Source organism: Podarcis pityusensis (assembly GCF_964106645.2).
Source record: "Podarcis pityusensis genome assembly, chromosome: 2".
Classification (NCBI taxonomy): Eukaryota; Metazoa; Chordata; class Lepidosauria; order Squamata; family Lacertidae; genus Podarcis; species Podarcis pityusensis.
Window position 1 is genome coordinate 27,399,915 of NC_138029.1, and position 27,946 is coordinate 27,427,860.

At 45.3% G+C, this 27,946-nt stretch overlaps 3 protein-coding genes across 12 annotated transcripts in view; 1 reads left to right on the forward strand and 2 right to left on the reverse strand.

Annotated features, from left to right (window-relative positions):
- Positions 1–313: 313 nt before the first annotated feature.
- On the reverse strand, positions 314–6,270 carry VCF1 (VCP nuclear cofactor family member 1). The gene is made up of 3 exons (XM_080995145.1): positions 6,078–6,270; positions 3,273–3,369; positions 314–981 (listed from the first exon to the last, which is right to left on the reverse strand). The coding sequence occupies exons 1-3, from the start codon at positions 6,122–6,124 to the stop codon at positions 739–741; spliced, it is 387 nt and encodes a 128-aa protein (XP_080851271.1). The 5' UTR covers positions 6,125–6,270; the 3' UTR covers positions 314–738.
- A 666-nt stretch (positions 6,271–6,936) lies between these two features.
- On the forward strand, positions 6,937–15,265 carry MTNAP1 (mitochondrial nucleoid associated protein 1). Of its 4 annotated transcripts, none has more exons than XR_013982680.1 (4): positions 6,937–8,119; positions 10,117–11,529; positions 11,965–12,164; positions 14,140–14,244. XR_013982680.1 is itself a non-coding variant. In XM_080994697.1 (4 exons), the coding sequence occupies exons 3-4, from the start codon at positions 10,125–10,127 to the stop codon at positions 14,280–14,282; spliced, it is 1,548 nt and encodes a 515-aa protein (XP_080850823.1). In that variant the 5' UTR covers positions 6,939–7,838; positions 8,002–8,119; positions 10,117–10,124; the 3' UTR covers positions 14,283–14,297. The 4 variants fall into 4 exon arrangements, 3 of the variants coding, with proteins under 3 accessions (XP_080850823.1, XP_080850822.1, XP_080850824.1); XM_080994697.1 differs by lacking the exon at positions 11,965–12,164 and having other exon boundaries at positions 6,939–7,838; positions 8,002–8,119; positions 14,140–14,297; XM_080994698.1 differs by lacking the exon at positions 11,965–12,164 and adding an exon at positions 14,815–15,265 and having other exon boundaries at positions 6,941–8,119; positions 14,140–14,253.
- Positions 15,266–24,880: 9,615 nt separating this feature from the next.
- Positions 24,881–27,946, reverse strand: part of CDC42EP4 (CDC42 effector protein 4) — a 45,136-nt gene continuing 42,070 nt past the window's right edge. For all 7 annotated transcript variants that reach the window (XM_080994932.1, XM_080994930.1, XM_080994929.1 and 4 more), the window contains one exon: positions 24,881–27,746. In XM_080994932.1, the coding sequence (XP_080851058.1) occupies positions 26,573–27,598 (1,026 nt within the window). In that variant the 5' untranslated portion in view covers positions 27,599–27,746 and the 3' untranslated portion in view covers positions 24,881–26,572. The remainder of the gene's footprint in view (positions 27,747–27,946) is intronic.

Here is a 27,946-nt window from a genome sequence, read left to right on the forward strand (position 1 = left end):
ATCTACTTCAGCATAACTTAAGGGAGTGGAATTTAAGTTTTGGTACTTGCTGCCAAAGAGACCGGACCCTTGCTTAGGTAACTTGAAGCTATTAACAGAAAACATCTATTTTATAGCTGTTAGGTATTAAGAAACATAAGCAATGAAATGGTTACTATTGGTTTTGAGTACAGTAAGAAAACAAAAGTTCACACTCCTGTTTGTACTTGAGTAAAGCAGTCTTCCACTTAGTACATCTACACTGAGTAACCTTACTAGCTGTATTTTCAAATAACCTTAATGCACATGAACATTCAACCTTAGGAAATATTAATTTACCATAAAAACATATTCACTATTTATTGAAATTAAAAAAAGACTTATAAAACTGAACGCAAATGTTTGAAAGGATTTTACATAAAGCATCAGTTACTAATGAACAGATTAAGAAGTCAGACTGGACTTATTATGCACTCCTATTATACAGAAGTGGATTCTCAGACCCATCATAACATGTCAAAAGATATCCACCCTCCATCCCTCCCCCAAAAGAATCCTATAAAAATTGCTCCAAAGCCCCTTTTGCATTGCAATAGTGCAGCAAACCACAAGTAAACAATTGCCTGTTAACCTGTTATTCCAAATACAGACTGAAAAGGCAACAGGCATTTTGTGCAATTTTAACAAACTTTTAAGTTGAAATATCCCCATCACACGGTGCCGTCCCCCTTCACAGAAGGCAGGGAACTGCTAGGCTCATCATGTGGGAGGACGGCCCCTGCTGTGTAAGCTATGGAAGTGTGCCTCCTTCAGGATCTGGTTGATGTGGAAGTAAGGACCTTGGCATAGTGCAGACTGCTCATGGAAAGACTGAGGAGGGGTCACAGGACTTGATCCTGGCATTATGTGGTGTAGGCTGCTTTCCGGCCCACTAGCTCTGTCAGGGCTGCTGATGCTGCTACTGCTGCAACTACTGGTGCTCCCGCTCTCGCTGCTGGAAGACTATGGAACAGAAGATTGACAAGAATGAAAGTCATCTTACTTTTAAGCCATTGTTATTTACACATCTCAAGTAGGTATTTTTTCTGGATAGCGCTCCCTTCTGTTAGCTGAGTAACCTGATCATCCTGTTCTCAGTGAACTCCGTAGCTGACAAATTGCATATTCAGCTGTGCTAATAGCCATAAACACATTTAAATAATCTAACATTCCTTTGCGAATTCCCCTATTCACTAAAAAGGGCACAAAAGGCTGCATCTTCACATACCCCAAATATTACCCTATTGCCTGTTCCAAAGATCATTTATAGGCATTTCAATTTTGCTCACTCTGAAATAACCATCTTGCTTGAATTTGTGCATTAACCCATTCTACAGGAAATGCAAAAAACCCACAATGTAGCCTCAAGTCTCCCAAGTAGTGTTCAGATCTTTCCATCACTTTATGCACAAATCAATCTGCATTATGTTTCCTGTATAAACAAGGCTTGCTCTTGGAGGAAGGAAATGCCCATTTCACTGCAAGTTAGTCGTGCATCACATGGACAGACACTGAGTCCATACCAGGGTGAGAAATTGGATCTGGCCAACTAGCCAGATCATTTTCTTCCCCCTACCCCAGTAGAGCTACCCACCTGATGTCAGGTGACCTGTTCTTCCTGCTACACTGTCTGAAATCGGCCAATCAGTTGACCATCAGTGCTTGCAAAGCCCTGTGCACAGTGGTGCCCACAGAACTCCTTTTGGCTTAGCTGCATTTTTAGCTGCCCCCAACCTCATATACAGAGGCTTCATGCACTAAATAAGGAAGCCTGGTAGATCAGAGCTTCCCCACTGCTGGTGTATACACACACCTATTATCTTTTCGGCATACTTCATGTACCTGGTTTAGCAAATTCTGGCCTACTGCAGATCCTCAATAATTCAATTGCCATATTTATTTCTGCAGTATCATACTTCTATGCTTCCTACACTAGACAACTAATTGCCAATCTCAGTGTTTTTACAGTACCTTTGAAACAAGTACTGAACAGTTGTACTGAATGGTAAGCCTGCAACTTACATGCATTTAAATTGTGCACATTCAGCTTTCACATGTGGCAAAAAACAACAACAGAAAATTAAAAAGTGGACAGAGTTCTGGGAAAAATGACTTTGGCAATCCTACCTGCCATTGAACCCATTGGGTTTTGACTATACACGATTTTGGCTTTAGGTGCAACCCCCAGAACATAATCCCCGCATAAGTTCCAGGCATACTGTACAGTAGAAAAGCAATTGCTAGGCAACTTATAAGTTCATTTATAGCAGTGTACAGTTCTGTATAATACAATGCAAATGATGTGCACGTGCACCTGTATCTAAAAGCAGACAAATGTTTCTACATCATATAGCTCCATGGCCAATTCTACCAAACAAGGCACACACATTTCAAGTGATTGAAGAATTACACACACCCAAACATAAATACACAAAACCTGCTTAATTTGGGCTCCACGGGCCTGGGATCAGAAGGTAAATTCCAGCATATTAAACCCTGAGTCATTATGATAACTTGGTATAAGCTTGTCTCATAGTGTTATTTCTGAATAGAAGCCCTGAATACACCAACCACAAGATTTTTACATTGAATTCAGGAGCGTAGCTGAACACAAAAACTAGTGGTGCCGTACAAAAATGAGCAGCATTTGGAAAATGATAACATTACCAGCTGCACTGTGAATTACAGATTTCTGAATTGTGTTAATTATATTTAAAATATGAAGTACTAGTTCTGCATATGTGTAACTGCCAGCAAGGGGAACCCCTGGTTCCATCGTAAGTTGAATGTTTAAGCTGCTCTACCCTCACTTCAGGATTATCTCATTGAATTCTACTGCCTAGTAGGAAATAGCTAAAGGGTGAAACCAAAGAAGACCACCAAGGACAAAATCAGAAATGTTAGAACAATCTTGGCACTATATAGACATCATGTTATTTCTGTTCCTGATGATACACTTGAATGTGATCACATTGTAAGAATCTTTTATAAGTCACTATGAGAGCTTCTTAAGAGCTTGAAAGCAGGATGTAAGTATTCTAAATCAATTAATGAATATATAGCTCACATCTCTTATTTAAACACTCATGGTTTCTGAACCAACTTCAAAGGCAGGATCAAGGTCTTCCTCACAGTAACCAAATCGGAACTGATCATCTGGACATAGATCTATTGCTTAAACACTCCCCATCAGTTGATTAGATACAAATTCCCAAAGCAATACCAGCTCAGCAATGAAGTGGAGCACATCTTACCTCTGTATCCCAGGAGTCATGAAAAACAGCATTTTGGCTACTGCGTTTTGTTTGTGGGATGTGGACATCCTCCTCTATGCCATTTCGTCTCCTCTTCCTGAAACAAACAATGCAAGAACAGCAGAGATTAAGTTTCATTCCTTGTACCTAGCACACTTTAATAAAAAACAATGTTACAGTTCCTGCACTAATTACCAACAACTAGTTTAACTGCTTTGTGGTGTTTACATTTTTCTTCAGCTGCCCATTTTAGTAAGGAGCCAGACATTAAACCCAGAAGAGATCAGTATCAAAGGATGTAGTTCAACCTGAATTAATTGAAGAATGTTTTTTCACCACTCACCTTACTACTCTGTGAAACCTTGGAAGGAAATACCTTTAACAATTAATCACCTCTTGAAATTACCATCCTGGTCCTTCCCAGACTGAGGATCTCAGTACAGTGGATGCTTGGGTTGTGAACGTGATGCGTGCGGGAGGCACGTTCGGAACCCACAGCATTCGCAACCCGCAGTACCGTGTCTGCGCGTGCACGGGTCGTGATTCGGCGCTTCTGCACATAGTGCCAAAACCCGGAAGTAACTCGTTCCAGTACTTCCGGGGTCTGCGCGGTGCGCAACCTGAAAACACACAACCTGAAGCACCTGTAACCCGAGGTATGACTGTACAATATTCAAGATTTCTCCAAGCAACAGCCATTTCTAAAAATTAGCCATGGAGTATTCTGAATGACATCCGTCTATATTAAAGAACGGTTATGTTCTTCAGGTTTATGGCCTTCAACTAGACATCAGTATCTCTCTCTCTCTCTCTCTCTCTCTCTCTCTCTATATATATATATATATAGGCCGGCAGTTAAAATCAAGTCAGGTTGTAGGAAACATTGTAATAAGACTAAAAGGAAGCATCTTCAGTCATTCATGGGTATGTTCACTTTGCCTGAAGGGCTTGACTTAATCGTCAACAAAAGCCCTGTTTTGTCCATTTTGTGGAACCCAGAGTACAGTGACATTTTGGGCCAAAACTGTAGCTTTACGCTCTTTGACGAAATGTAAAGCAAATGGTTCAAAAGTCAACGTGGGTATCTTGATGGGTAGAAATGTCCAAGGATCATTAAACATACATTCCATCTGGCTAGCCATTCAGTTTTGGATATTATTTATCCATGCTCTTATGGCATTATTCCATGAGATTAGGTTATAGCATTACATGGTACCAATTTGCTAAATAGAGGGAAAGCATATTAACAATTTACAAACCTTTACCTATTACTGACACTATCACAAAACTAATATATTGATTAGACTCAAGTCCTCATTCTTTCTATCCCACTGAATTTTCTAACCACACACCAGTGATGACACAAGACCTCAGGCAGCTGTTTTTCCTAACTGCTAATAGCATCTATGCAGGATGGCAAGGCACAAAAATACATGGCAGTTGGAAATAGACTTCTGCATTTTTTATGAGAAGCCTAACACTCTATATAACAGAACTGTGCTGACAACTGTGTATGGTGTACAGTTACAGAATTCAAACCCTAACTAACCCTGGAACATAAAGTTTGAGTAGCAAAGTGGCTAAACACAATCAGGATTGCATTGCACAAATGTAAATCGTGTGCCCTGTTTAAATCTCACCTCAGCCATGAACTTACTTAGGTGGCCTTTGGCTGACACTAGCCTTTTAATCTCAGCCCCTCATTTGCAATACAGGGCTAATACAAAACCTGCCTTACATGGTTGAAAAAGCATACAACTAGTCTTAAGGAAATGCAGATTCAAAACCCCCCACTCAGCTCACTGGGCCACTTTGTGCCAGTTGTGTTTCTCTCAGCCTTAACCCACCTCGCAAGGTTGTTGCAAATATAAAAAGAGGGTTGGGGCAGGAAAACGACATATCCCATCCTAAGCAAGACTGAGGAACATAGCAGCCAATTCCTTGGGGCTGAGGTCCATTTGACCCCCCCCCCAAAAAAAAATATTTGAGAGGGGACCAACCCCCCTCCCCAAAGTTTATGGGTACAGTATTTCCATTTAAATAGTGTGCATATGCCACATCTTGTGATCAGTTATGTGGGGCGGGGCTTACCTCTCCTCCCCAATATTTTATCCACGTTTGGCACCCCTGCTGATGAAGGGTGGGCTATAAACGTAGGAGCCATTCTAACGCACGGAATCTATGCTGCGACCCTTCCAAAAAGAATTTGGAAGCGACTAATACCCCCTCCTCCCCCCACTGACATATTTCTGAGTAAAGGTGATCAGGACTGCAGGGTCAGCAACCTAAATTTCGGCGGCGGGGGGAGCGGCGAGTATACATGTGAGGGGAAATCGTGTACGCGTAGGGGTGGGGTAGGAAAAAGATGCTCATTTATTTTTTTGCCCTGTCAAAAAGCTTCGCTTAAAATGGCCACTGCCGGGCCTGCTTCGCGTCGAGACCGAAGGCGGCTCTCCTTCAAGTGACCCAGAACCCCCTTCCTTCGCAGAAGGGCGCTTTCGAGACCAGCCATGATCACAATTAACGTTGCCAGGTGGTTTCTTGGGTCCTCCCATCCCCCCCCCCCGCCAAAGTCGCCCTTCCCGTAGTCGCCGTCCATCAATTCCCCGACGGGAAGCCTCCCCCCGCCTCTGCCAACGGAGCCTCCCCTCCCTCAGCTACAGACGCCGCCGCCCCTCCCCCCACCCTGCCGTTCGAAGTTTTCCCCCCTCCGGCCACCGTACGTTCTTGTTCTCCCCCCCCCCCAAGCCGAGGGCCTCCCCCCACCCCCACCCATTTCTTTCTCTCTCCCGCGGCCTCCCTCACCTCTGCCGAGCTCCCCGCTCGCTTGGCAGCGCCCCCCGGCAGCTCATGGCCGGGCCGAGCCGCTTCTCGCAGAGCCGAACGCCGAAAAGGCCAGCAGGCCCCGCTGTGACGCTCCCAAACAATCTCTCCTCAGCAGCTCCCTCCCTCGGCTCTCCGCCCTCCGCCTTCTTCTCCTCCTCCACCACAAGCCGCCGCTTCCGGTGTGCACGCCTCCCGCGCAAGCGCACTGGCAGCACAGGGAGAGCGCTCCCTTACCCCCACCCTCCCCAGCCTCCGAGACTCCTCAGCCCCGTAACCGGATTGGCTGGCGACGCCGAGGCCGTCTCCGCATGCGCCTAGTGTGATTGCACAGTATGCGGCGGGCGCATGCGCTTTCACAAAGCTCTTTTCTTTCCCCCGCCCTCTCGGCCTACGCATGCGCGGAGGTCAAGTGTTTCAGTTCCGTCAGAGGGATACGTCGCAGTAATAAATAGCCTTCCTCATAATCATAGAGCTCAGCGTTGTACTTGGCCGCTTAGGTGTAAATGCCCCTGAGCTGAATGGATCCTGCTTCTAAGGGGAAATGGCGTAGGATTTGACCGCGGGGCTTCGATCCAGTGCCCGCTTACCTGGGAGTAAGGACCCACTGAGCAAAATGGGATTTACCTCTGAGTAGACATGTATGGGATTCCACTGCAGATGTGTTTTCATGTGGAGTAAGATCCAGGAGGCAGGAAACACACACGGGATCGAGCCATGGCAATGTTTTAAAGCCATATATATATATATATATATATATATATATATACACACACATACATAAACACATATACACCTTTTTTACTTGGGCCGACATGCCTGCTTTTGATGGAGCTTTGGGCTGGGAAATAATTTAACTTCGCCTCGCTCCCGTGGTATTTCTGTGCGGATTCTCTTTTTGCTGTAGTTTCAGCTACACCCATTCACACGTTATGTTAACGAACGAAGTCCGTTTGAAATACATGTCACAGACTGGTCAGTGCTTCCCAAACTCGGGTCTCCAGCTGTTCTTGGACTACAATTCCCATCGCCGCCTCCCCCATCATTCATCTCTTAGCTAGGGATGATGGGAGTTGTAGTCCCAAAAAACCCCAAACAGCTGGAGAACCTTCGTTCCTGAAATTTGGACAGTGGCTGTGGCAGGTTTGCCCCGGAGATTTTTGACGTTGTGTTTTGCTAATAAAGACTTGAGTAGGTGACACTTAATTAGAGCCTGAACCTCCATTTGAAACGTGATCGAGCGGAGAAGGTTATAAACTCCACTAAAGGCTGCAATGTGGAGATGTTAACAACGGGCTACATTACACCCTAGGGTCTTACAAATCCACTCTACCCCGCTGCAATGTGGGGCAATAACGCCAGACTACATTGCAGTGTTGTCATGAACCACAGTCAGTGTGTAGCTTTATAACGCCGTATTTACTTTAAAATACACACTTTCTGGGAATGTGCCAATCATGAGATGGTGCGGTCATATACATCACAAACAGCGCCCCCATGCAGAAACAAAAGCAAATCCCCATTAAGTATGAGTTTATTTGGCAACTTTCATAATTACTTGCTATGTGTGGTACAAATATGCACCTATGGAATATATTTTACGTCACTCATTCTATTCCAAGCTTATTATCATTTTATTATTTCATGGTTTTATTCTTTTAGCTTGAATTTTGGTTTGGCTGGAAATAGAAAAATACACATTTATAGTCTGCTGCAAAATAAAGCTCCTGATATCAAACTAAGGTAAAGAAAATCCGGTTTTGCATAAGCATTTCCCTTGCCATTTTAAGAAGCACTTCGCTGCCTTGCGATCTCTTATCATGGCATGATGCGACTCATGTGACTAATGGCCAGGCCAATGCGCAGCTGTTTCAACAAGAGCAGCTTTATTTAACCCCACTTTCAGTTTCAATGGTTTCTACGGAAAGCCTTCTAGCAGCAGCTGGGAAGAGCGATGGGGAGAACATTTGACACAGCTCATCACCGCTTTGTGGAGCTGCAGGATTAGACCTTCGTTGATCGAGGTACATTGGGGCGGGGGGTGGAGTTTACACAAGCCCTGATGTAGTAAGATCTGATTTAAACAGATTTAAACTAAGCAGTTCTGTCTCTGATCTCGGCTATAAGGCTATAAGGCAACCTGGGAATTAAGAAGCTAAACTTGCTTTCCTTTTCGCCACTGGCAAATGAACGAAAGCGTCGCAAACTTTCGTTTCGTGATTCCGGGGCGTGGGGTGTTTTGTTTCCGCTTTGCAAGTTGAAAGAACTGCTCCTTCTTGCTAGAAGCTTAAAATTCCCATCATTTAAGTCTAGGAATACTACTTTTATATGAAAGGAGACAATGACGGTATTGAACAAAGGAAGTTTCCCTTCCACTACATCTTCCTACCAGGAAAGGCTGGATTTTTCTATGTTTTACAGTTAGATAATCAACTCACTCCAGTCCATTAATTTAAATGGAACTACAACTCTTTGTTCATGAAAACAACATCCCTGTTTCAGCCCTATTGTACAGAGTGATTAAACCCTGGCTTTGCTCACTGGTGGAGGAAGAGGTGTGCGGGGGGAGCGCACTGCCCTTGGCAGCACGATCCCGGCAGGGTGCCATTGCAGCTGCCCCGCCCCCGCTTGCGCTGGGCGCCATGACCCTACGAGCGGCACCCCCCCCCGGACGTGCACCATGCCCCCAGGATGCCCCCAGGACACGCGCCACCCCCGCCCCCGCCCCCACCTGCTCTCCGCCCCCTGCCACTGGCTTTACTAAACTGTAGTTGGATTGCATGTGCCTTTTCACTAGTTCAGTAGAACCTCAGCTTACGTTACCCACGGGGAACGTAAACTTCGGGTTGCAAAAGTGGCAAACCCAGAAGTGTTTCTCCGCACGCGCATGCGCAGAAGCGCTCTACTGTGTCGCGCACATGCGCAGAAGCGGTCCCTCCTGTTTCGGAAACCTCGGGATCCGACTGGAGCTCCAGACCGGATCCCATCCACAGCCACTGTACCACTGTAATAGGAAGAATTGTGTTCCTTGGAGCATTTTTTTATGGAAGAAATGTATCTTAAAACTACAGTGGTACCTCAGGTTACATACGCTTCAGGTTAAAGACTCCACTAACCCAGAAATAGTGCTTCAGGTTAAGAACTTTGCTTCAGGATGAGAACAGAAATCGGGCTCCGGCGGCGCGGCGGCAGCAGGAGGCCCCATTAGCTAAAGTGGTGCTTCAGGTTAAGAACAGTTTCAGGTTAAGAACGGACCTCCGGAACGAATTAAGTACTTAACCTGAGGTACCACTGTATAAGGGACGTGGGTGGCGCTGTGGGTAAAACCTCAGCGCCTAGGACTTGCCGATCGCATTGTCGGCAGTTCGAATCCCCGCAGCGGGGTGCGCTCCCGTCGTTCGGTCCCAGCGCCTGCCAACCTAGCAGTTCGAAAGCACCCCCGGGTGCAAGTAGATAAATAGGGACCGCTTACCAGAGGGAAGGTAAACGGCGTTCCGTGTGCTGCGCTGGCTCGCCAGATGCAGCTTGTCACGCTGGCCACGTGACCCAGAAGTGTCTGCGGACAGCGCTGGCTCCCGGCCTATAGAGTGAGATGAGCGCACAACCCTAGAGTCTGTCAAGACTGGCCCGTACGGGCAGGGGTACCTTTACCTTTACCTTTACCACTGTATAAACATGACTCTTATGTCTAAACACAACTAATTTTCTTAAAAGTCACAACTAATTTTATTTCCATGTACAACTCACCATTTTCCCAGATCGGGACCCTCAAGTGACTTACAGATAAAATAGAAAAACCAAAAACATAGTAATTAAACCCTAATTCAATTAAAACAATATAAAAAGATCTATTAAAAATACAGAAATGAAACTGGTAGCAGATGGGACACACAAAATACAGGCATCACTTTACTATGCACCTGGTATAAGTTCCATTAAAATTGTTCCTACAATCACTCCTTTCCTCATGAAAGGATGTAGGAAAGTTTACCAATCCATGCTGTCTTATTTTCCTCTGCAGGCAGAAAAATGGCAGGTATCACTTCAGGAGTAGAAACTTGCCCCTTCTGCAAAAAGCCATTTAAAAGGCTCAAGTCTCACCTGCCTCACTGTAAGATGGCGGGAGATGCAGACTCAAGGAATGTTTTGCCTCCCAGCAAGAAAGCTGGGAAAAAGAAAGAGCAGATCAAAAGCACAGAAACTACCTCCAAAAAAGAAAATAAGAAAAACAAAGCAAAAGCAACAACACATTCCTTGCAACCACAGGAAATACCTGGATCAGCAAGATGCAGCCATCAGCATTCAGTTGAGGATGCACAAAAGCAAATCAAGTGTGCTACTGAAAAAGCACACAAAACTGAAGGCACAAATCAAGGAGCCTCAGAAGATGTCCGAACACAATCAGCTGAAAAGGTGTTTTCAGCAACGAAGCTTGCAAAAAAGTCACCTCCCCCTAACGAGGAGGAATCTGCATCCAGTCTCACTTTAAAGCCACTGAATCAGAATGGAAAATCAACTTCAGAATCTCCTCGTGGAGCTAGCCAGACAACTAATCCTTCTACGAAACAAAGGCAAAGGAAAGAAGCATCTGCAAAGCCAGATTCTTTCACTGATAATTTACAACCTATTCCTCAGAGATTTATTGATACTGTAGAACTAGTGATAGAAAACTATCGTGTGAGGATATTGAGGAACAAGTGTGAATCATCTGTTCAGAATATCCCTTTAAATAAAGGTGTTGTGGGCAACCAGAAGGCAGGATGCTGGCCTGCGAAACCACCATCTGGAGATGCAGAGATTGCCTTGGCTGATGGGCAGCAAATTATGACAGAACCTGAGGGTGGAAAGAGCGCTTCAGGTCTTGAACTTTCAGGGAATATTGGGAGTGGAGAGACAAAGAAGAATGTGGCTACAGTTAAAGCACACACTTCCGATGGCCGTTTTATGGACAACTGCAGACAAGTCTCCAATACTCCTGTTCAGCTGGCTGCAGGAATGAAAAGCATGATTGAAGAAAATCCTGTATGTTTCAAAGGGGAGGGCTATCGGAAAGAATCTCCAGTTTACATCAGTTTCAAATCAGAGATCTACCCCTCATTTACAGAAGCCCTCAGAGAAAGACATAATGAAACCTCTAACTACTACTTAACTAGTCTGGGAAAAGATATTGCTTTGCGTTCTGTTGTGACTATAGGAGATAAAGGCACAGGGATATATGTGAGTCAATCATCACTCCAAACGTTAGAAATGCCTACTGCCCATTGGCCCACACCCCCTGATAGAAGCATACGCCCAAGTCCTTTGGGACTGGAGTGGTTTCCAGAACTGTATCCTAATTATCGTGGGCTAGGTTTATTTTCAAAGAGGCCATCTCAGTGGGCTACAGTCATCCCGGAAGCTAACGTACTCAGTCTCCCTTGGGAAGGCCAGCAAGGTAAAAAGGGAAGTTTTTAACCATTGATTTCTAAGAGAGAACAGTTCACTCTGCTACCCAGTGGGCTGATTTGTTGAAGTGGTGATCAAGTCATGCATGGTTAATGCAGGAGGAAGAGGAAGGTGCACACAGTCTTTGTTTCATAGTCTTTTCTTTCTCTGGGGATATTTTATTTGGTTTTAAAATCCCAGGCCATCAAAATCCTGAAAAGGGCGAGACCTACCAGAACACAGCTGCTTTTCCCTTTCTTGAATTGCTTTCTCAAGCCCCGGTGAGGAGAATGGATCCATTAAAGCCCATTTCATCCCCTTTCTGGGAAATCCCTTAAAATCCGTGCAGAAAAACAAGAAGTACATATGAGGCAGTCCAAGGGTTGTGTGCTGCCTTCATTCCTCTTAAAAAAAAAAAAATCTTCGTATATATTTTTCAAAACAGGGTACCCAGCCACCCACAACCTGGAGCAACTAGTGCACAAGGCTCCTTGGCACCACACACTTTGAGTGCACATACTTTTTGGAGGAGTTGAATTAGGCACCCAGCCGTTGGATGGCCTCGTAAAGGAATTAAGCAGACTGTGGATTCTGAAGTGGACCATTGATTTGATCCAAGTCACGATCTGCTTTGGATTGAATTGGGTGAGTCTGTTTCAGAATCATGAGCCTCAGTTCCAGCACTTCATGGATGTTTACCCCATGTTCCTGGGAGCCCTTCTCTTGGGCCCTTCTTTTCCTTTTTTCCTGTTTGAATATTCTTTTAGTTCAAAGATGAGTTTGAGCACTTTGGGCACACTAGGCTCTTTTTGAATTGCATTGATTTTTCACTTCCTTTAACTGTCTGCAGGCTACTCTCAGGCAGTATACACTACAGAAGTACTGTATATCAGTTTCATACAGGTTTAACAGTTACACCTTCCCCGAAGACTCCCTGGGAGCTGTGGTTTCCTGAGGGTTCTTCTGAGAATGTTAGATGTTCCTACACCCTTTCAAAGAGTTATGGCTTCTGCGACCCCCTGCAGGAAGGAAATGGCTATTAAGCCAATTTATATATAATGTAGAAAGTTGTGTCTTGCAAGCTGTAGTTTTGCCCTCACACATGCCCTCCAGTTAATTTATAGCAAGATGCATGAGGGTGCCGGCATATTCTCAGGTTGCTTTGGATATGTGGTCATGCTGACTTTTTTTTATTCCAAAGGTTCTAAAAATCATTTCAGATGTTTAGAAAAGTTGGTGGTAGTTTGGGATGGGCTGCGGGGAGCTGTGTGAACAACGTAATCTTAGTATTGGGAATGTATCTTGGTTCCCTTGTGCAAGAAACCTGCAACGAAGAGCTAAAAATTTATTCCAGGGAATCAACTTCTTCTCTCTGTTTATTATTTCAATGGGTGTTTTTTCTTTCGGTTTCAGAAGTGTATATAATAGGGAAGTAATTCCTCAAGTAATCTATAGGTAGGGTAACACTATAGACTAATATGGCTACCCTTCTGGATATTGTTACCAGTGTTGTTTTCTAGAAAAAGAGGTACCGGAACTCACCACGAACTCCTCCCTTGTTCTCTTATAATGGCAATGGCGCCCACGTGAGAAGTTCCAGCTGAAAATAAGCCCTGAATGTTACTATAGATTGAGTACACATGCAAGTTCAGGCTCTATGGGCTAAGCTGGGAACCAGAACACCTTAGATTTTACCATGAAGCTGGTTTGCATCAATCCATCCTTCTCCAGGAAGCAAGAGAGAAGGCATTCTTTTCTCTGCTCAGAATGTTTTATGTTGTTTGCCCTGCAGCAGCAAAACTCATCATGATAAGCACTCTGCCTGCTGTATCATTTGGCAGGCAGGGTACTTCATTGTGAGTAGATCACTTACTGGGCAAGCCATACCCTTTCACTAGAAATGAAGCCTTTCCCAGCAACCGGATTTCCATAGGCAGCCTGGAGCCCTTTCTATTGCCAGTAGGTCTACTTGTGAAGAAGCACCCATGCTTGCAGCTTGCTTGTGAGTCAGCCAATAGATTTGCTGTGGTACAAAGGGGCAAGGAGAGATTTCAGCCTGCTGTTTTGGAACTAGAGCTCTTTCCAGATTCCACGTCTAACATTTCTCACAATGTCTGCTTGGGCCATCATGCAGAACATCACAGGGAAGCAAAGTTACTCTGAATACATTGACCTACAAACCTCACTGGTCAGTGATTCAACCAGTATGAGCTTTACTAGCTACTCTAAATACTTAATCCAGGGATGGGACCCTGGTGGAAACTTGCAAAGAGAGGAGTTTATTATTGCCAGGGAGGCGGGGGAAAGGATCTAGCTGTTTTCTTTCCTAGTTCCACTGGCAGAAAGGCGTCTGATGGATATAAAATTCCAAGATTTGCCTGCTTGGCTAGCCACCCGTGACTTGTCTCTGCAGGGGATTCTTGGAGCAACGCAGAGGTGCGAGAGCAAATCATGCACTGTGTCTTTCTGTGCTGCTTTGGAATAGTCAGTTGGCTGGCAGGGGAGTTGAGGATGGCTGCACAGCCTTTGTTATTATGCATGAAAAAGGAAAGGCTTGATCTGTACCCTTAAAACTACTGACAAGAACAATCAAACTGCTCCTGTCTTTCTTCCTAAACAGCTTGGAATGGATACTACAACAGATACATCAAAGTGAAAAAGAACGGAGTGGCTGGTATCTCCATCCTGCTTCTGGGCTGCGTCCTCAGCTATGCCTGGAGCTATCCACACATTAGTAAGGCCTTTTATCTGTATTTATCGTAGACAAGGTCACTGTTGCTTGAGTTCTTGATCTTTGGTATGTGGGGTTCCTGCTGTTCAAGAAAGCAACCATGCAAACTCATGTACAATGCCTTTGGATTAAAGACTTGATAACTTTTTTCCACTTTGCTTAAGCAAATGAAGGTTCAAAAACTGTTCCAAGAACGCCCTTTAATCAGAAAGTAGCTATAGCCCTAATCAGTAACTATTTGTACAAGAAGACTACTTTGAGGAGTGGATGGAGGGTGGTAGACCAGGGGTGCTTTCCATCCCTGAGTTGGCAACTGATGTTTAGTCTCTGCTCTTTGCACCCAATACAAAGGGAAAGTTCTTACAAGACGTCTGTGGAGCATAGCTGAGAAATATGTTGCTGCTGTTTTACGAAAGGCTCTGTCACTGCACAATCGTATGGAAGCTTATTTGAAAATAAGTCCCGTTGTTTTCGATTATACATATTGATGAAATGGCAGCAGAAGTATAAACCTCCACATTTTTATAGTTTTAATTTTGGGGTTTTGTTCTCTCCCAACGATAGAACACAGTCGCTGACAGAAATACCGCTGGAGAGGATGCGAGAGGATGTGGCGGAAGGAGTCGGCATGCAAACAGAGTTTGGACCTTGTTCCACAGGTTTGTTCCGGAAGGAAAAAGACAAGCTGAAAAATTCTGCAGAAGACACTAGAAGTACTTTTGTCTTTGTTACTTAGGAGCAACATCTCCATAAGGACTTCCATCTGGAGGCCCTTGAGAGATAGTCACCAGTCTTGGCCTAGAGCAGCCTTCCTCAGTGTGGTGTCCTCCAGAAGTTAAGTAGCTCCTGTCAGACATGAAGGAAGCTGTGATCCAAAAACATCTGGAGAGCTGCAGATTCCCCATCCCTGTTCTAGACAGACTAGCAACAACTGCAATCTCTTGTGATTGTTGACAAGAGCCAACAGCAGTATGAACTCACAGTTGTTGACTACTATTAAACAAGCAAATAACTATTTCTCTTCTACTTTTTTGAATATATAAAGTCTGCTCAGGTTGCATAAAAGATGATATTAGTCTCATGTGGGAATCTTGAGTGGAATTAAAATGCAGCTCTTTTTCTTTAGGGATGATCGGACCTTTCATACCCCATTTTTTGAGAAGAACTGTGGATGAGGGGCTGTGGTGGATCTGGTCTAGCCAAGCCCAATTTTAATATGCTTTTCTCCTGGGTATTAAAGTGTATTTTGCATACACACACCACAGAGGCACAGCCTTTGGTACTGTGGCAGGTGAATGCATTCTTTATTTTGTTTTAGGTTGTTATTAGACACAGACTCATGACATTGCTAATGATGAGACGTATTTCCTGTGCCTGCACACTTGAGCTGTCATCACGGGAGTTAAAAAAAAAAATTAAGTTTTAAAGGTAAAGGTACCCCTGCCCGTACGGGCCAGTCATGTCCGACTCTAGGGTTGTGCGCCCATCTCACTTAAGAGGCCGGGGGCCAGTGCTGTCCGGAGACACTTCCGGGTCACGTGGCCAGCGTGACGAAGCTGCAGCTGGCGAGCCGGCACCAGCGCAGCACACGGAAACGCCGTTTACCTTCCCGCTATAAAGCGGTACCTATTTATCTACTTGCACTTAGGGGTGCTTTCGAACTGCTAGGTGGGCAGGAGCTGGGACCGAAAGACGGGAGCTCACCCCGCCGCGGGGATTCGAACCGCCGACCATGCGATCGGCAAGCCCTGGGCACTGAGGTTTTACCCACAGCGCCACCCGCGTCCCAATATTAAGTTTAGTCAAGGGCAAAAACTTCCCCACTTTATAACACTCATGTAAACCTTTGAAAAGAACAACAGTGCAAGGCTGCTTCTTCATAACAATAGCCTGTCTTGCATTGTTGTTGTTTGTTGTTTAGTCGCTTAGTCGTGTCTGATTCTTCGGGACCCCATGGACCAGAGCACACCAGGCACTCCTGTCTTCCACTGCCTCCCGCAGTTTGGTCAGACTCATGCTGGTAGCTTCGAGAACACTGTCCAACCATCTCGTCCTCTGTCGTCCACTTCTCCTTGTGCCCTCCATCTTTCCCAACATCAGGGTCTTTTCCAGGGAGTCTTCTCTTCTTATGAGGTGGCCAAAGTATTGGAGCCTCAGCTTCAGGATCTATCCTTTCAGTGAGCACTCAGGGCTGATCAGCCCTGATTGTCTTGCATTATTATTTCTTATTTATCCATTTTCCTTCGACAGGCCATGAAGATCTAGTGGCTTATTTGTAAGAGTAAATGGGCCCCTTCCATAATTATATTGCAGGATGAAGGCTAGCACCATCCTAGATTGTGGGTGGGTTTCACCTAACAAGCCTCATCCATTTCCACTTGTGCAACAGCTTTCCATTGACATACTTGGATCTACTTCCAGCCTGCTATGCCATTTGTGTCTCTGGGTGACTGTTCAAATGGAAAAACGTAAGAAGAGCACTGCTGGAGCACCCTGTTCTCACAATGGTCAACCAGATGCCCCTGGGAAGCTCACAAGCAGAACCTGAGGACAGGATTATTTGGGTAGGAGCGAGTGCTTTCAGTGAATGTGTACACAGTCTCGGGCTTAACAGCATTCTAGCACCAGTGAAGATGGAATGGTTTCAACTAGTCCACGTTGACCAAGTGTCCCAAAGCAGCCAATAGTGCTACAGTAATAATGGATTTTAGAGCGTACTAAAGCTGAGCAGGAGTAACATCAATAATGTACTGTTCCATTTCTGGCGGAAGAAATCCATACCAATAACTAGCTAAGATGCACTTTTGAGTAGAAGCTCGCCAGACAAAAGCGAGACGCCGATTTAAATCAGGGCTGACTCTTTTGTACTCAAGTCACAATGGATTTATAATTCTGTAGTTGTGGAAACCCCACACCTGCAATTAATTGCTGGGTCTTTATTGCAAACATTTCACTTCCAGCACTTGATGAACAGCAGGAAGTATATTATTGCCACATTTTACACGTTCCTGTGAAACTTAATTTGACCGCTTGCAATATAAATCCTGAAGATTTTCCTAGCTTTTTGGCTTGGGGCTGCATTTCTTTTATAAGAACACAACTGGTCGTCCTTTTTTTTTGCTGCTAGATGTGCAGTACACCTTTGCCAACTGTTGCTTTTAAATGATTTGTAGCTCTCTCGGCTGGAAAAGGGAAGGGAACAGGTGCTTGGTAAATCCTAACTGCCATTGTTGAGGTGCCATCTTAATCTTTGAAATAGTTTCTGTACCATGTGGGGATATAACACAAGCCAAGGGAAAGATTCCAGTTCAGAACCTGAATGTTTTGTGGGAATGAACGTGCCTCTTGCAGTAAGTTACAATAGCCTGCAGATGGTGATCGAGGGCCAGGATAGAAGACAAGTGTGTGCATGGTGATGACATGTAAGTATTGATGAGATGCTTTGCTTGACAGGTATGTGCCACCTGGACTTGTCTATCACGGCAAGAAGGGAATTTATGGGGAGAACATCCTAGCTGCTAGGAAGGTTTCTCCACCTTTCCCAATAACATGCTCGTGTGGCTGCTTGCTGTTGATTTACTGTGCCTGAGGTTCCCAAATGTTTTTGCAAAGCTTGTCTTTCAGAAACTGGGGGCCCAGATAAACCCCACAATCTCATCATGTTAGGAGACCCCCCTCGCAGAGTGACTATCCCCAGCATCCTTAACAAACTGCTGAAAGTCCCCAAGGTTTTGGTGCAGTTGTGAATTCTGTTCATGCAATCAAAACCTAGAGGTCTATGCCTTCCACCATCCTGAGCTACAGGGTTGCTGCTGCTCTCAGTATGCATCCTGCAAATATACTTGGGCTCTCCCAAGTCCTGCATACACACCCCTCTATCCTATCTGTTGGGCTCCCAATGCAGTGACTCCACCCATCTTTTAGGGGCCGCAGAGGATGAGGGAAGTGGGTTTGGGACTTCTGTGGCATGCCAGGTTGCTCTACTGCAAACATGCCAAGAAGGGCTGACTACTTTTACGTTCTTATTCCAGTGCAGCTTGCTCAAGCTTTCTAGATACACAGTCACAGGTTACTGCTGGGGACATGCAAATGGGTGACTCTGAACATGGTTCTTACATCATGGAAACCAGGCCTGGTGTGTTTCATTTCCTTCAGTCCACAGTGGAGCTCTAGAAGGCATGCACATAGTCTCTCATCTGCTATTCTCACTGTTGCCTAGTCACCACAAACTTGAAGACAAGACCCTTTGTGGGAACTTGCATGGTTTGCTGGGAAATTCCCATTATCCATATGATGATATCTACATCTTGACCAGGGGTCAGCAAACTTTTTCAGCAGGGGGCCAGTCCAATGCCCCTCAGACCTTGTGGGGGGCTGGACTATATTTTTTGGGGGAAATATGAACGAATTCCTATGCCCCACAAATAACCCAGAGATGCATTTTAAATAAAAGCACACATTCTACTCATGTAAAAACATGATTTAGAAGGCGATTGGGCTGGATCCGGCCCCCGGGCCTTAGTTTGCCTACCCATGATCTTGACTTCTCCATTAAGTGGTACTCTCTGGACTCCAGATCCTTTTATTAAATAAGTAAAGTATCACTGTTCCAGGTGTAAATTCTTGGATCACAACCGCTGCACTGTGACAAACAGCTGAGGAGGTTTTAATTTGATTTTTAAAATGGATATCTGAGAGTATATATTGCTGATACTGAAGATTTTTTTAAAAACCAAGTGGCCTCCATATGTACTTTTAAAATATATAATGAAAACGGCGTTATTACAGTTCCTTGCCTGAGGATTTATGAGGGCTGTAGTTGCAAGCAACTCTTGGCTACTACGCCTGGGTTATTTTAGTTTAACTGACAATGTATCCCTGTACATGTTTACTTGGAAGTCCCACTGTAAGTGGAAATTGCATCCCTAAATCACCTTACAACATTTTTCATACTGCAGGAAAAGCTCAGTGATGCTCAAATGCAAACCAATTCTTCAGCAAAAACCAACTTTGATTAAAGGTAGCGTCTTCTGTGTCTGCCCCAAAACAAGTTATACAAAGTAAATTAAATTCCCAGTTGGATTTCCATCTGTCGCCTCCGGGACGCACACTGTGTAATAGATCATTCATAACTAGTCCAGAATTTGATAAGAGGCAAATGGCGGCCTATTAAAACTGATCCTTTTTTTTAAAAAAAAAAAAGCAGCTTCCAGATAAGTGACCAGTTTTGCTGCTTTGCATAGTATTGAGTTCTCCATCACAGGATGCAGAAAGGAAAGAACTGATTTGGCAGAGAGATTTTATAACCCTGCAGAATGAGGTCATTTTCTTTGACAGAATTGGCTTCTCTGAAACCATCAACCCAGGGAATGGTCTCTGCGGCTCGTGACATAGACAACAAATGACACGGCTTTTGCATTTTCGCTTGGACTCAATAGGCATCAGAAAATAGGTCACTGGCTAATTGGGTGCTAAAAAGGTAGAGGCTATGTCAGGAACACAAGATCAAACGTTATTGATGAGCTGTTTTCAGGGCAATTCTCTGTCATGGAAGTAACAGCTCGAGAGTCAACCTTCCGACTACAACCTGTTCCCTTGAAAAGTGTGGATCTATCTCTTGTGTCGAAAGGGGAGCTTGGCTAGAGCTTCAGGCAGTAAGCTCGCATCTGCTTCCAGCTCTGGAAGTCCCAATCCTTGCAAAAGACATCAGGGACATGAGCGTTGCTGGATTCAACATTGTTACAGTAGGGCCGAGAACAAAAAGAGAAAAGCTATTCAGTTGTGTCCGCTGTCTATATTTATTGGCAGCAAAGTGCAACTGATCTCAATGGGATAGATATTAAGATGGGCCACAATCTCCTTTTGAAACCAGTGCGACTTAGCAATGCTTAACTTTGGCAGGACTGAGACTGTAACGGTTAGGGGGCTTAAGACAAGAAATGTGTTGCAGTTGTGGGGCTTGCGCAAAAGGGAACAAGGGTTCCCAAGAGGAAAGTGTTACTGTAAAGTTGCTGTGGCATTCCTAGTTTTCCAAAAAGGATGTCACTTAATTACCAAGCATTCAGCGCTGGTGGTTGCCTGTAGCCTTTTTGGGTATAGCTGTCACCCCCTCCCTTCCTATTTAGATGAGAGCACAGCAGTGCTCTCGTAAACTGCCTGCTCAGCAACCCATGGCAAGCTTTCTGCTCTGTCAGCCTGCAGCAAGTTCGTGCTGCCAAATGAGAGTCTTAAAGACGACAGGTGTCTCAGAAGATAGTGTTTTCAATGATGATGGTGGCGATTCCCTTCTCTGACAATCCGCTCTCGCTACTATTGCCCATGCTCCACCTTTCCAGGTATGTCTACGTGATCGCTCAAATAAAACATGGCTACTCCGGGGAGTTCTGAGCCCAGAGTCCCAAGTTTCTTGTTCAGTGATGCTGCTGTCGCAAGAACTTAAGAGCGAACCTGCGGGATCAGGCTAGTCCAGAGTTCTGTTTTCACAGGTGCCTATGGGAAACTGATAAGCAGAATGCAAGCATTCAATCCCCTGCAGCTGGTATTCAATGGTATTCTGCCTCTGATGCTGGAGAATACATGGGGCGTTGCTCGTCTTATTCATTGACGCTTCTGCTGCAAAGCAAATGCTGAAGACAATGGATGATGTTTGTACTCCCCCTCCCCCCCCCCCCGCTCCCATTTCTTTGTAGAGTTCTGCATAGTCCACACTCCCTGGAAAGGCCAAAACACTGTGGATGTAGTAGAGAATAGAGAAGTGGGGGAGCCGGGAGGCCTGAGCTTCACTTTTCATCTACAGTGGTACCTCGGGTTACGGACGCTTCAGGTTACAGACTCCGCTAACCCAGAAATAGTACCTCGGGTTAAGAACTTTACTTCAGGATGAGAACAGCAATCGCACAGCCACAGTGTGGCAGCAGCAGGAGGCCCCATTAGCTAAAGTGGTACCTCAGGTTAAGAACAGTTTCAGGTTAAGAACGGACCTCCAGAACGAATTAAGTTCTTAACCCGAGGTACCACTGCATTGCAAACCATGGTTCATTGCGGGCCTAGCCTCACGCCTCTTAAAGGTAGCTAGATGTGGTCAATAGGCTCCACTTCCAAGTGAACTCTCAATCCCCAAAGTAGGCCATTAGTTGTACATGCTCCACCCAGCACAGCACCCAAGGGATTATGGGCATAGCCTTCTGACTTGAAGATGCCTCTAAGGTATCAAGTGAGCCTCTGGGAGAAAGAGGCACGGTCAAAATTTCAAGTCTGCAGCCTCAGTCTCTGCATATGTAAAAATATTCTAACCCAAACACACAGCTGAGCAAGAAAAAACAACCCACTTTGAACTATGACACTACTTTGCTCCCAAAGCCAACCCCCCCTACCCCAAAACAACCAAGGTTTCAACTTCAGCATCTCCTTTGGTTATTTTGGCTCTGGGGGAAAAAAACAACCTAGTTTCCACAGCTGTCTGGCTGGGAGACAAAAAATGGAAAAGGGCTCATCTTCCAAACTAAGAGACAGAATTGCAGTAGTGGAAAGAGGTTTTAATTTAGGTCCTTGGCAAAGTTTTCAAGTACCTTCATTGCAGGAACGTTGGTTTGGGGGGGATATAATCTGGTAACTCATAGAACATGCATTTTGGAAGGACTCTGTGCTGTCTTCATATACACAGGTATACTACCCTGGGTGACAGCTCCATAATCAAGGACCGGATCACTAAGTCAATGGAAGACGATGATGTGTTTTCTTTCACTCTGCAATCGTATTCCCAAACTGGCAACAGGTGAACATGGGTGGGTATGCAGAAAGCCTTTTCCACAGTGTTTTCCACCTGTAACCTTTGTGCCAACCTTTAAAATAATTTGCATGAAGAAGATGGAAGGATATCGCTCCTCCATTATTTGAAAGAACGTATGAAAACATCTGCTGGCAAGGTACTGCCTGCTGACATCCCTCGTAACTTGGAAATAAGCTTGACTTTTCTCTTAACCACAAAATTAATGCCGTTGAGGGAGTATCCTGACTTCTTGCAAACTAGCTGTACAGAGTCAAAGCTGAACAGTGCACAATCTGTATTAATTTATCCTAAACGGGGGACACAATCTGTTGTCCCCTGGAGTCAAATCCAAAACTTCCAGTGCACGTGTGTGTTTCACATCTCCAAGCCACACTTCCAACCCTGCATTGCCTCTTCTCTGGAAAGCCTGTCACGTAGACCAGAGGACTTTCTCCTTTATCTGACCATGCTCCCCGAAACCACTGCATTGGCTGTTTAGTAAACAGAAGGCTGAACCTGCCCCAATTCAGCTGAGCACAAGGGCCTCCCCCAAGCAGCTGCCGCTGTTGTTGTTTCTTTCACAGAACAATGGATCAGTGTCCCAGGCTAGCATTTCCATTGTATTGAGTGCTGGGTTTCAGATAGATCCTGCATTGTCTGCTCTTGCATTTGCCTGCAAAACAGGGACTTGACTCTCGTAACATGCTGGAAAAGTGGATGTAGGGCACCGATATCCTTTGGCATTGCTCTGTGCTAATCGTTCCATGCCGCCCCCCTTTCCTCTTACAGTAACACTACGGCTGCTAGCTTGCATTCAAAATATCTCCTTGCTTGGGTTTTCTCCAGAGCCTGTTCTCACAAACACTTGAGGCCGCAGTGAGCTGAGGAAGCTAGACCTGTAAGCAGGCTGCCATAGCACAAGGGGAACCCGAGGCAAGCCAACTCCCTGCGAGATCCATCTGCTGAAAACAAACTTGCACTATTGTTGGTTTGACAGTAGGCCGTTAAGTGCTGAGAGGGGGACACAAAGATCTGATAAATATTCCCAGGGCGACAGAAAGTTATGAAACCAGCAGTGCGTAGGTTCCGCACACTGTGTGTTGTACAGTGCAGTGCCTGGGGCATTGCTGAAAAGGCTCTTTATGGAAGGATGCAAGCAGGCTGTGTGGGAACTGGGGGCTTGTGGGTGAGGCAGATAAGGTCATGCCTTGAGCGAAAGCAGCTGCGCGTGGCTGGGACGCCGCGCTCTTCAGACGGATGGATGCAACTCACAAGTGTGATGGCTAAATGCGGTGCTAGAAAGGAGCTGGAGTCTCCCACCCCAAGGAGATGCAAGCTTATGACTGGAGAGGTGCAGTGCTTTTGAGAAACTCTTTCAAAAGGAAGAGGAAGTACAGCTCAAACTCAGCTCCTGGGCATCATAAAAGGGTTTCCAGGCAACAAGTATTTCTACATCTCCGAAAAGAATGCTGCTGTCCCAAGTTTCATTTTGTTGTGACATCATTAGATTACACCAGCTCTGCATAACACATGACCCACAACCTATATAGGGTGCCCCCCTCCCCAGGCTCAATAAATCTGTTTTTGACTGTGAACACGGTGGTGGCGGTGGGGACTCCTCCTGGAAAGCCTTGCTACAGGGTTAAGTCACTTGTGTTTGCTTTGGTAGGTCAATGGTGCAAATCTGGAGTCTACTCTTTTGTGTGGGGCTAACAGCATGTATGTGGGTCAAGGTGTCCCTAAAGTTCCAGCCAACATAGCAACCTTACGCTGCGTGATGCTGCTGATCTTTCTCGCCCTCCTCCTGTGACAAGTGAAACCTGAGCCTATACACACTAAGGCAGGAGACAAGTCCCAATTTAGCATGGACCGTAAGCCCTTATCAGTCATTCACAACAGTGCATGGGGTCATAAACTATATAGAGCGGGGGGATATGTGGCAGTCCAGTGCCCAGTATCAGTGGCCACTCTTAACCTTCCCCCTTTTGAACAGGAGGGTTTGAAAGGGGGTTTCTAAGTGCATTCAGCTGTACACATTTGAATTGGCCTTCAGACCTTCACAACACTTTATAGTTGAGAATGGAGGGGTTAAATCCATGTGTCCCCACAACCTCTTTGTGCTGTTTACACATCATTTTGAAGGTTATGCACGGCCTGTACCCTGCAGGTTGTTAAAACAGAACATATTTTCCAAACTGCCTCTTTTTTCTAAAGAAGTATGTTTAGCTGTTTTGTTAGGCTTTGTAACAGTTTTAACTGTTTTGTTGTTGTTGTTGTTTTTTTAAAAAAACCCAGTGATTTCCCTTTGGTTATTTATTGTGCTTTCAAGAGGTTGAGAGCAGGCTTGGGTGGCCTATGCCCCAAAAGACAGCCTATAAATAATTTAGTAAACAAACAAAACACTTTTGACTGGGACTACAACATAAAAATTATTTACCACATGCCCCCCCCCCCCGGCCATAGTAGAAATCATTGTTCAGGTTAAAGGGGGAGAAATCTGCCAATTTGATCGGAACAGGAAAAAAATGAAGGAGGGAAGAGACAACTCTACACACAAAAACACTCAAAAGGAAAGTTAAAGCCCACCACATAGACTTTTTTTGAGGGGGGTGGTGGAGTGTAATTCAAGGAAAGAGAAAGATTACAAGTGTGGTTTCTGTGTTGGCCTAATGGACACAGTGTCAAAAAATGCATCACACTTAAATGAGGCCTAAGATTAGAGTGGTATCTCTGCCATTTGCTGGTTTGTAACTCTTCCTGATTTAGTAACGTGAGTTCAACCATCTAACCAGTTCTTCCTTTTTTGCATTCAGCCTTCCCACAAGTAAAACAAAACATTCCCAATAGATGTAAGGTCTGTGGTTTTGTTTGTTTTTCACTATAGTTTAATTTCTTTGAATTTTAAAACAAAAACATACTTGCATGTTAAAAAGTCCTCCATCCAATGCACCAACGAAACACCTGTACACAAGCAACAAATTCACAATCCGAAGAAGGGAGATAAACCTACTCCCAAAGGGATGGGCAAATCTAATATACAGTATGAACAAAAAGTTAAAAAATAAAAATTAAGGCAGGAGTTAAGTGTTTAATGCCCTGCAAAATGAAGGCAAAAAAAAAAGAAAAAGAAAAATTGAAACTCTAGGAGGCAGGAATGTCAGCAGCAGCTCCCAAATAACCAGGGAGGGAGGGCCCTAAAAGCCATTTCAATGGGGAGGAACTGACCAGGGCAGAGTCTCCATTGTTCCTGGAATGGGGAGTGCCAAGATCATTGTTCTTCGGTCAGCCTTGGTGATATTCTAGAGTCTCAACTAAGAAAGGATGAAGTTGTATCAGGTTAGGCTGCTTGTGGGACATTCCGTTTACACCTGTAGGCGTGCAGGTAAGCCACATTCCCCCATTAGTTTCCCTAGCAACACAAACATCTTGTCCGTGTTACAAAAGGAGGAAGAGCCTGGAAACAGAAAAGGGGGGGGGGGAGAGATTTCTCTTTATCAATGGGACAGCTAGACTGACCACCACTCTTGAAATTCACCTCGCACTGGGGAATTCTAAACAGTCCTTGGGAGCTAAATGAAGTTTCTCTCCAAAAACATTCCACTACAGGGAGAGTTTCACATAACCACCATCAAAGGTGGCAACATTTAGGGGCAGGGAGGGTTTAAGTCATGCTCTTCCAAGAATTGCTAGCATCAACTTGTGTGCCCAAAACAAGACCAAAAGAAGGACCCAACGCAAAGGCAAAAGGTAAAATAGCTGTGCTTCTCCCATCACCGCACCCCCACAATCTGTATTCCCAAAGAGTTCCTCTAGCTCTGATCTGAAAAAAACAAGAATGAAATCTCTAGCATAAATTCCAGCGTTTGTAGATCTTCCCAGAGGCCTGCCCACAGGGAGAGAACGCTTAGCTTCCGAAACATGTAAGATTTGGAGGGTCTGGTTATTTCAAGCTTCCATCTTTTTTTGCTCTCTACAAATATATTGCATCCTTCAATGTTGTGATAGGTCCAGAATGGTATTCTCCTGGGCAATTAGAAAATAATAATAATAAGTACTAGTAAAAATGTAAAGGAAAAATATATATATTAATAGGGAAACTAGTTCTTTTGAGCTTTGCTCTAGTATTCAGCTCTATATTGCTTTGAACAGCCAGTAAATAACTCTTGGCCTGCTTTTGCTTTTGTTTAACCTGTTTCATTACACTCCAAGTTCTCTCCTGGGAAGAATGTTTCTTCAAATATGCTCAAGTGTTGTCTTTTATGCCTTTGACTCTGGAATCACCCAAAATATTTTAAAGAGGCCATTTAAATGTGAATTCCTCCCACCTGTTCCTTGTCTCAGTCCCCCCCCCCCCAAAAAACACAGAAAACTAAGCAAAAGAAAACACCATCTTTCTTCAACTGTCTGTTCAACGGAATGATGGTGTTGAAAACTGAAGATTGAGAAAGGGGGTCAAGAGCATTCAACTTTTTCCGCACCACAATTTATTCCAGAATCTGTTGAAATTTTTTCCTTCTTGAGCCAAGCCAAGTGTAAAGGCTCCAGTCACCTTTCTTATACTCTTATCTCGTCGTCTTCCTCATCCATGAAGGAGAATTCCTTTTCTGGCTGTTTAGCAGCGTCCTGCCTCGTATGCTCTGGAACGCCCTGGTTCTGTCCCCTGGAGACTAAAGTACGCTGTTCCTCTCCCACAGAGGTGCCGCTCGAGATGGAGCTGCTGTCCATTGTCAGGCGGCTGGTAATGCTGCGGGCAGATCCAGGGCTGTAGGTTGCTGCTCTGTTGTCATCCGACTGAACCAAGGAATCCTGGGGGAGCTTGCTTTCCTGGCCAAGCCAGTGGCCTGTCAATGCCTCCGCAGGGCCTGCCTCCCTCTGGGGGTCTTCTGCACCATGATAACCAGAATCCTCTTGCTCCCATGGGTCCTTATCCATGATGCTCAAGACATCCCCCAACATGGAGGGCCCCAGGTCAATATGGAAAGACATGATGGACTCTGCGTGCTTCATGCCGTAGCTGCCCTTAGGCACTACCAAGGGCAGGTCCGTTATGTCACCAAAGGCCCGCTCTTCCAAGCCAGGACTGTGGGGCCCAGAGCTAAGAGCGGCTGCCGCACCGTTCATGTGCTTTTCTTCAGGGGTCTTCTCCTCAGGGGCTTTCTTGACAGGGCTGGAGGAAAGGCTCTTGGGCAGTTGCTTCCCACCACTCCTGTCCGTCTCCTTCTCAGTAAGCTGAGGGAGGGAGACGGCATTCTTCACAAAAATGGCAGAGTCCCTCAGAGAGCCCAGCATATCCCGCCGGTCGCCCCGGGTGACGGACTGAGACCGCTTGCTGCTGCGGAACTTGCGTGACAGCAGGCCTGGTTTGGATGAGGAACTTGTCTCCTCAGCGGCTTCCTGTTCCCCCTCCCCAGCCTTGCTGTTGAGGAAGGAGGTATCCCCAAAAGCATCACCAGCTCGTCCCACGTGCATGGTGTGGCGGAAGTCACCAAGGGGAGCGCTGATCATCTCTGCCGTCAGGTCGGCCCGAGAGCGGCGTTTGGAGTTGGCGGAATTTGTCACCAGCTGCTTCAAAATAGGCATTTTGGCAACAAGCGTGAGAGCTCTTTTGCACAGGAGTCAGGGTGGTGGGGACGGTGAGGTCCTGTTCAGTTGTGGGTGGAGCAGATTGCACTCCTGCAGCCTCACAGGTAGGCCTCAAGCCTCTTGATGGCCTTCAAACAGTCCAAGCCTAAAACACAGACATAAGAAAGGAAGAGAGGGTTAGGTCTCCTCAAGACAACAGAGGTGCTGTTTGCTCTGTTCCTTTAATGGGGGCATGAGAGGGCACCATCTACGGTGGGGCTCTCCATCCAACCTGCGAAACACTCCCTCAGGTAATGCCTAAACCCCTCTCCAACCCTGTCCTGTTCCCTCCTCAAGTACTTTTAC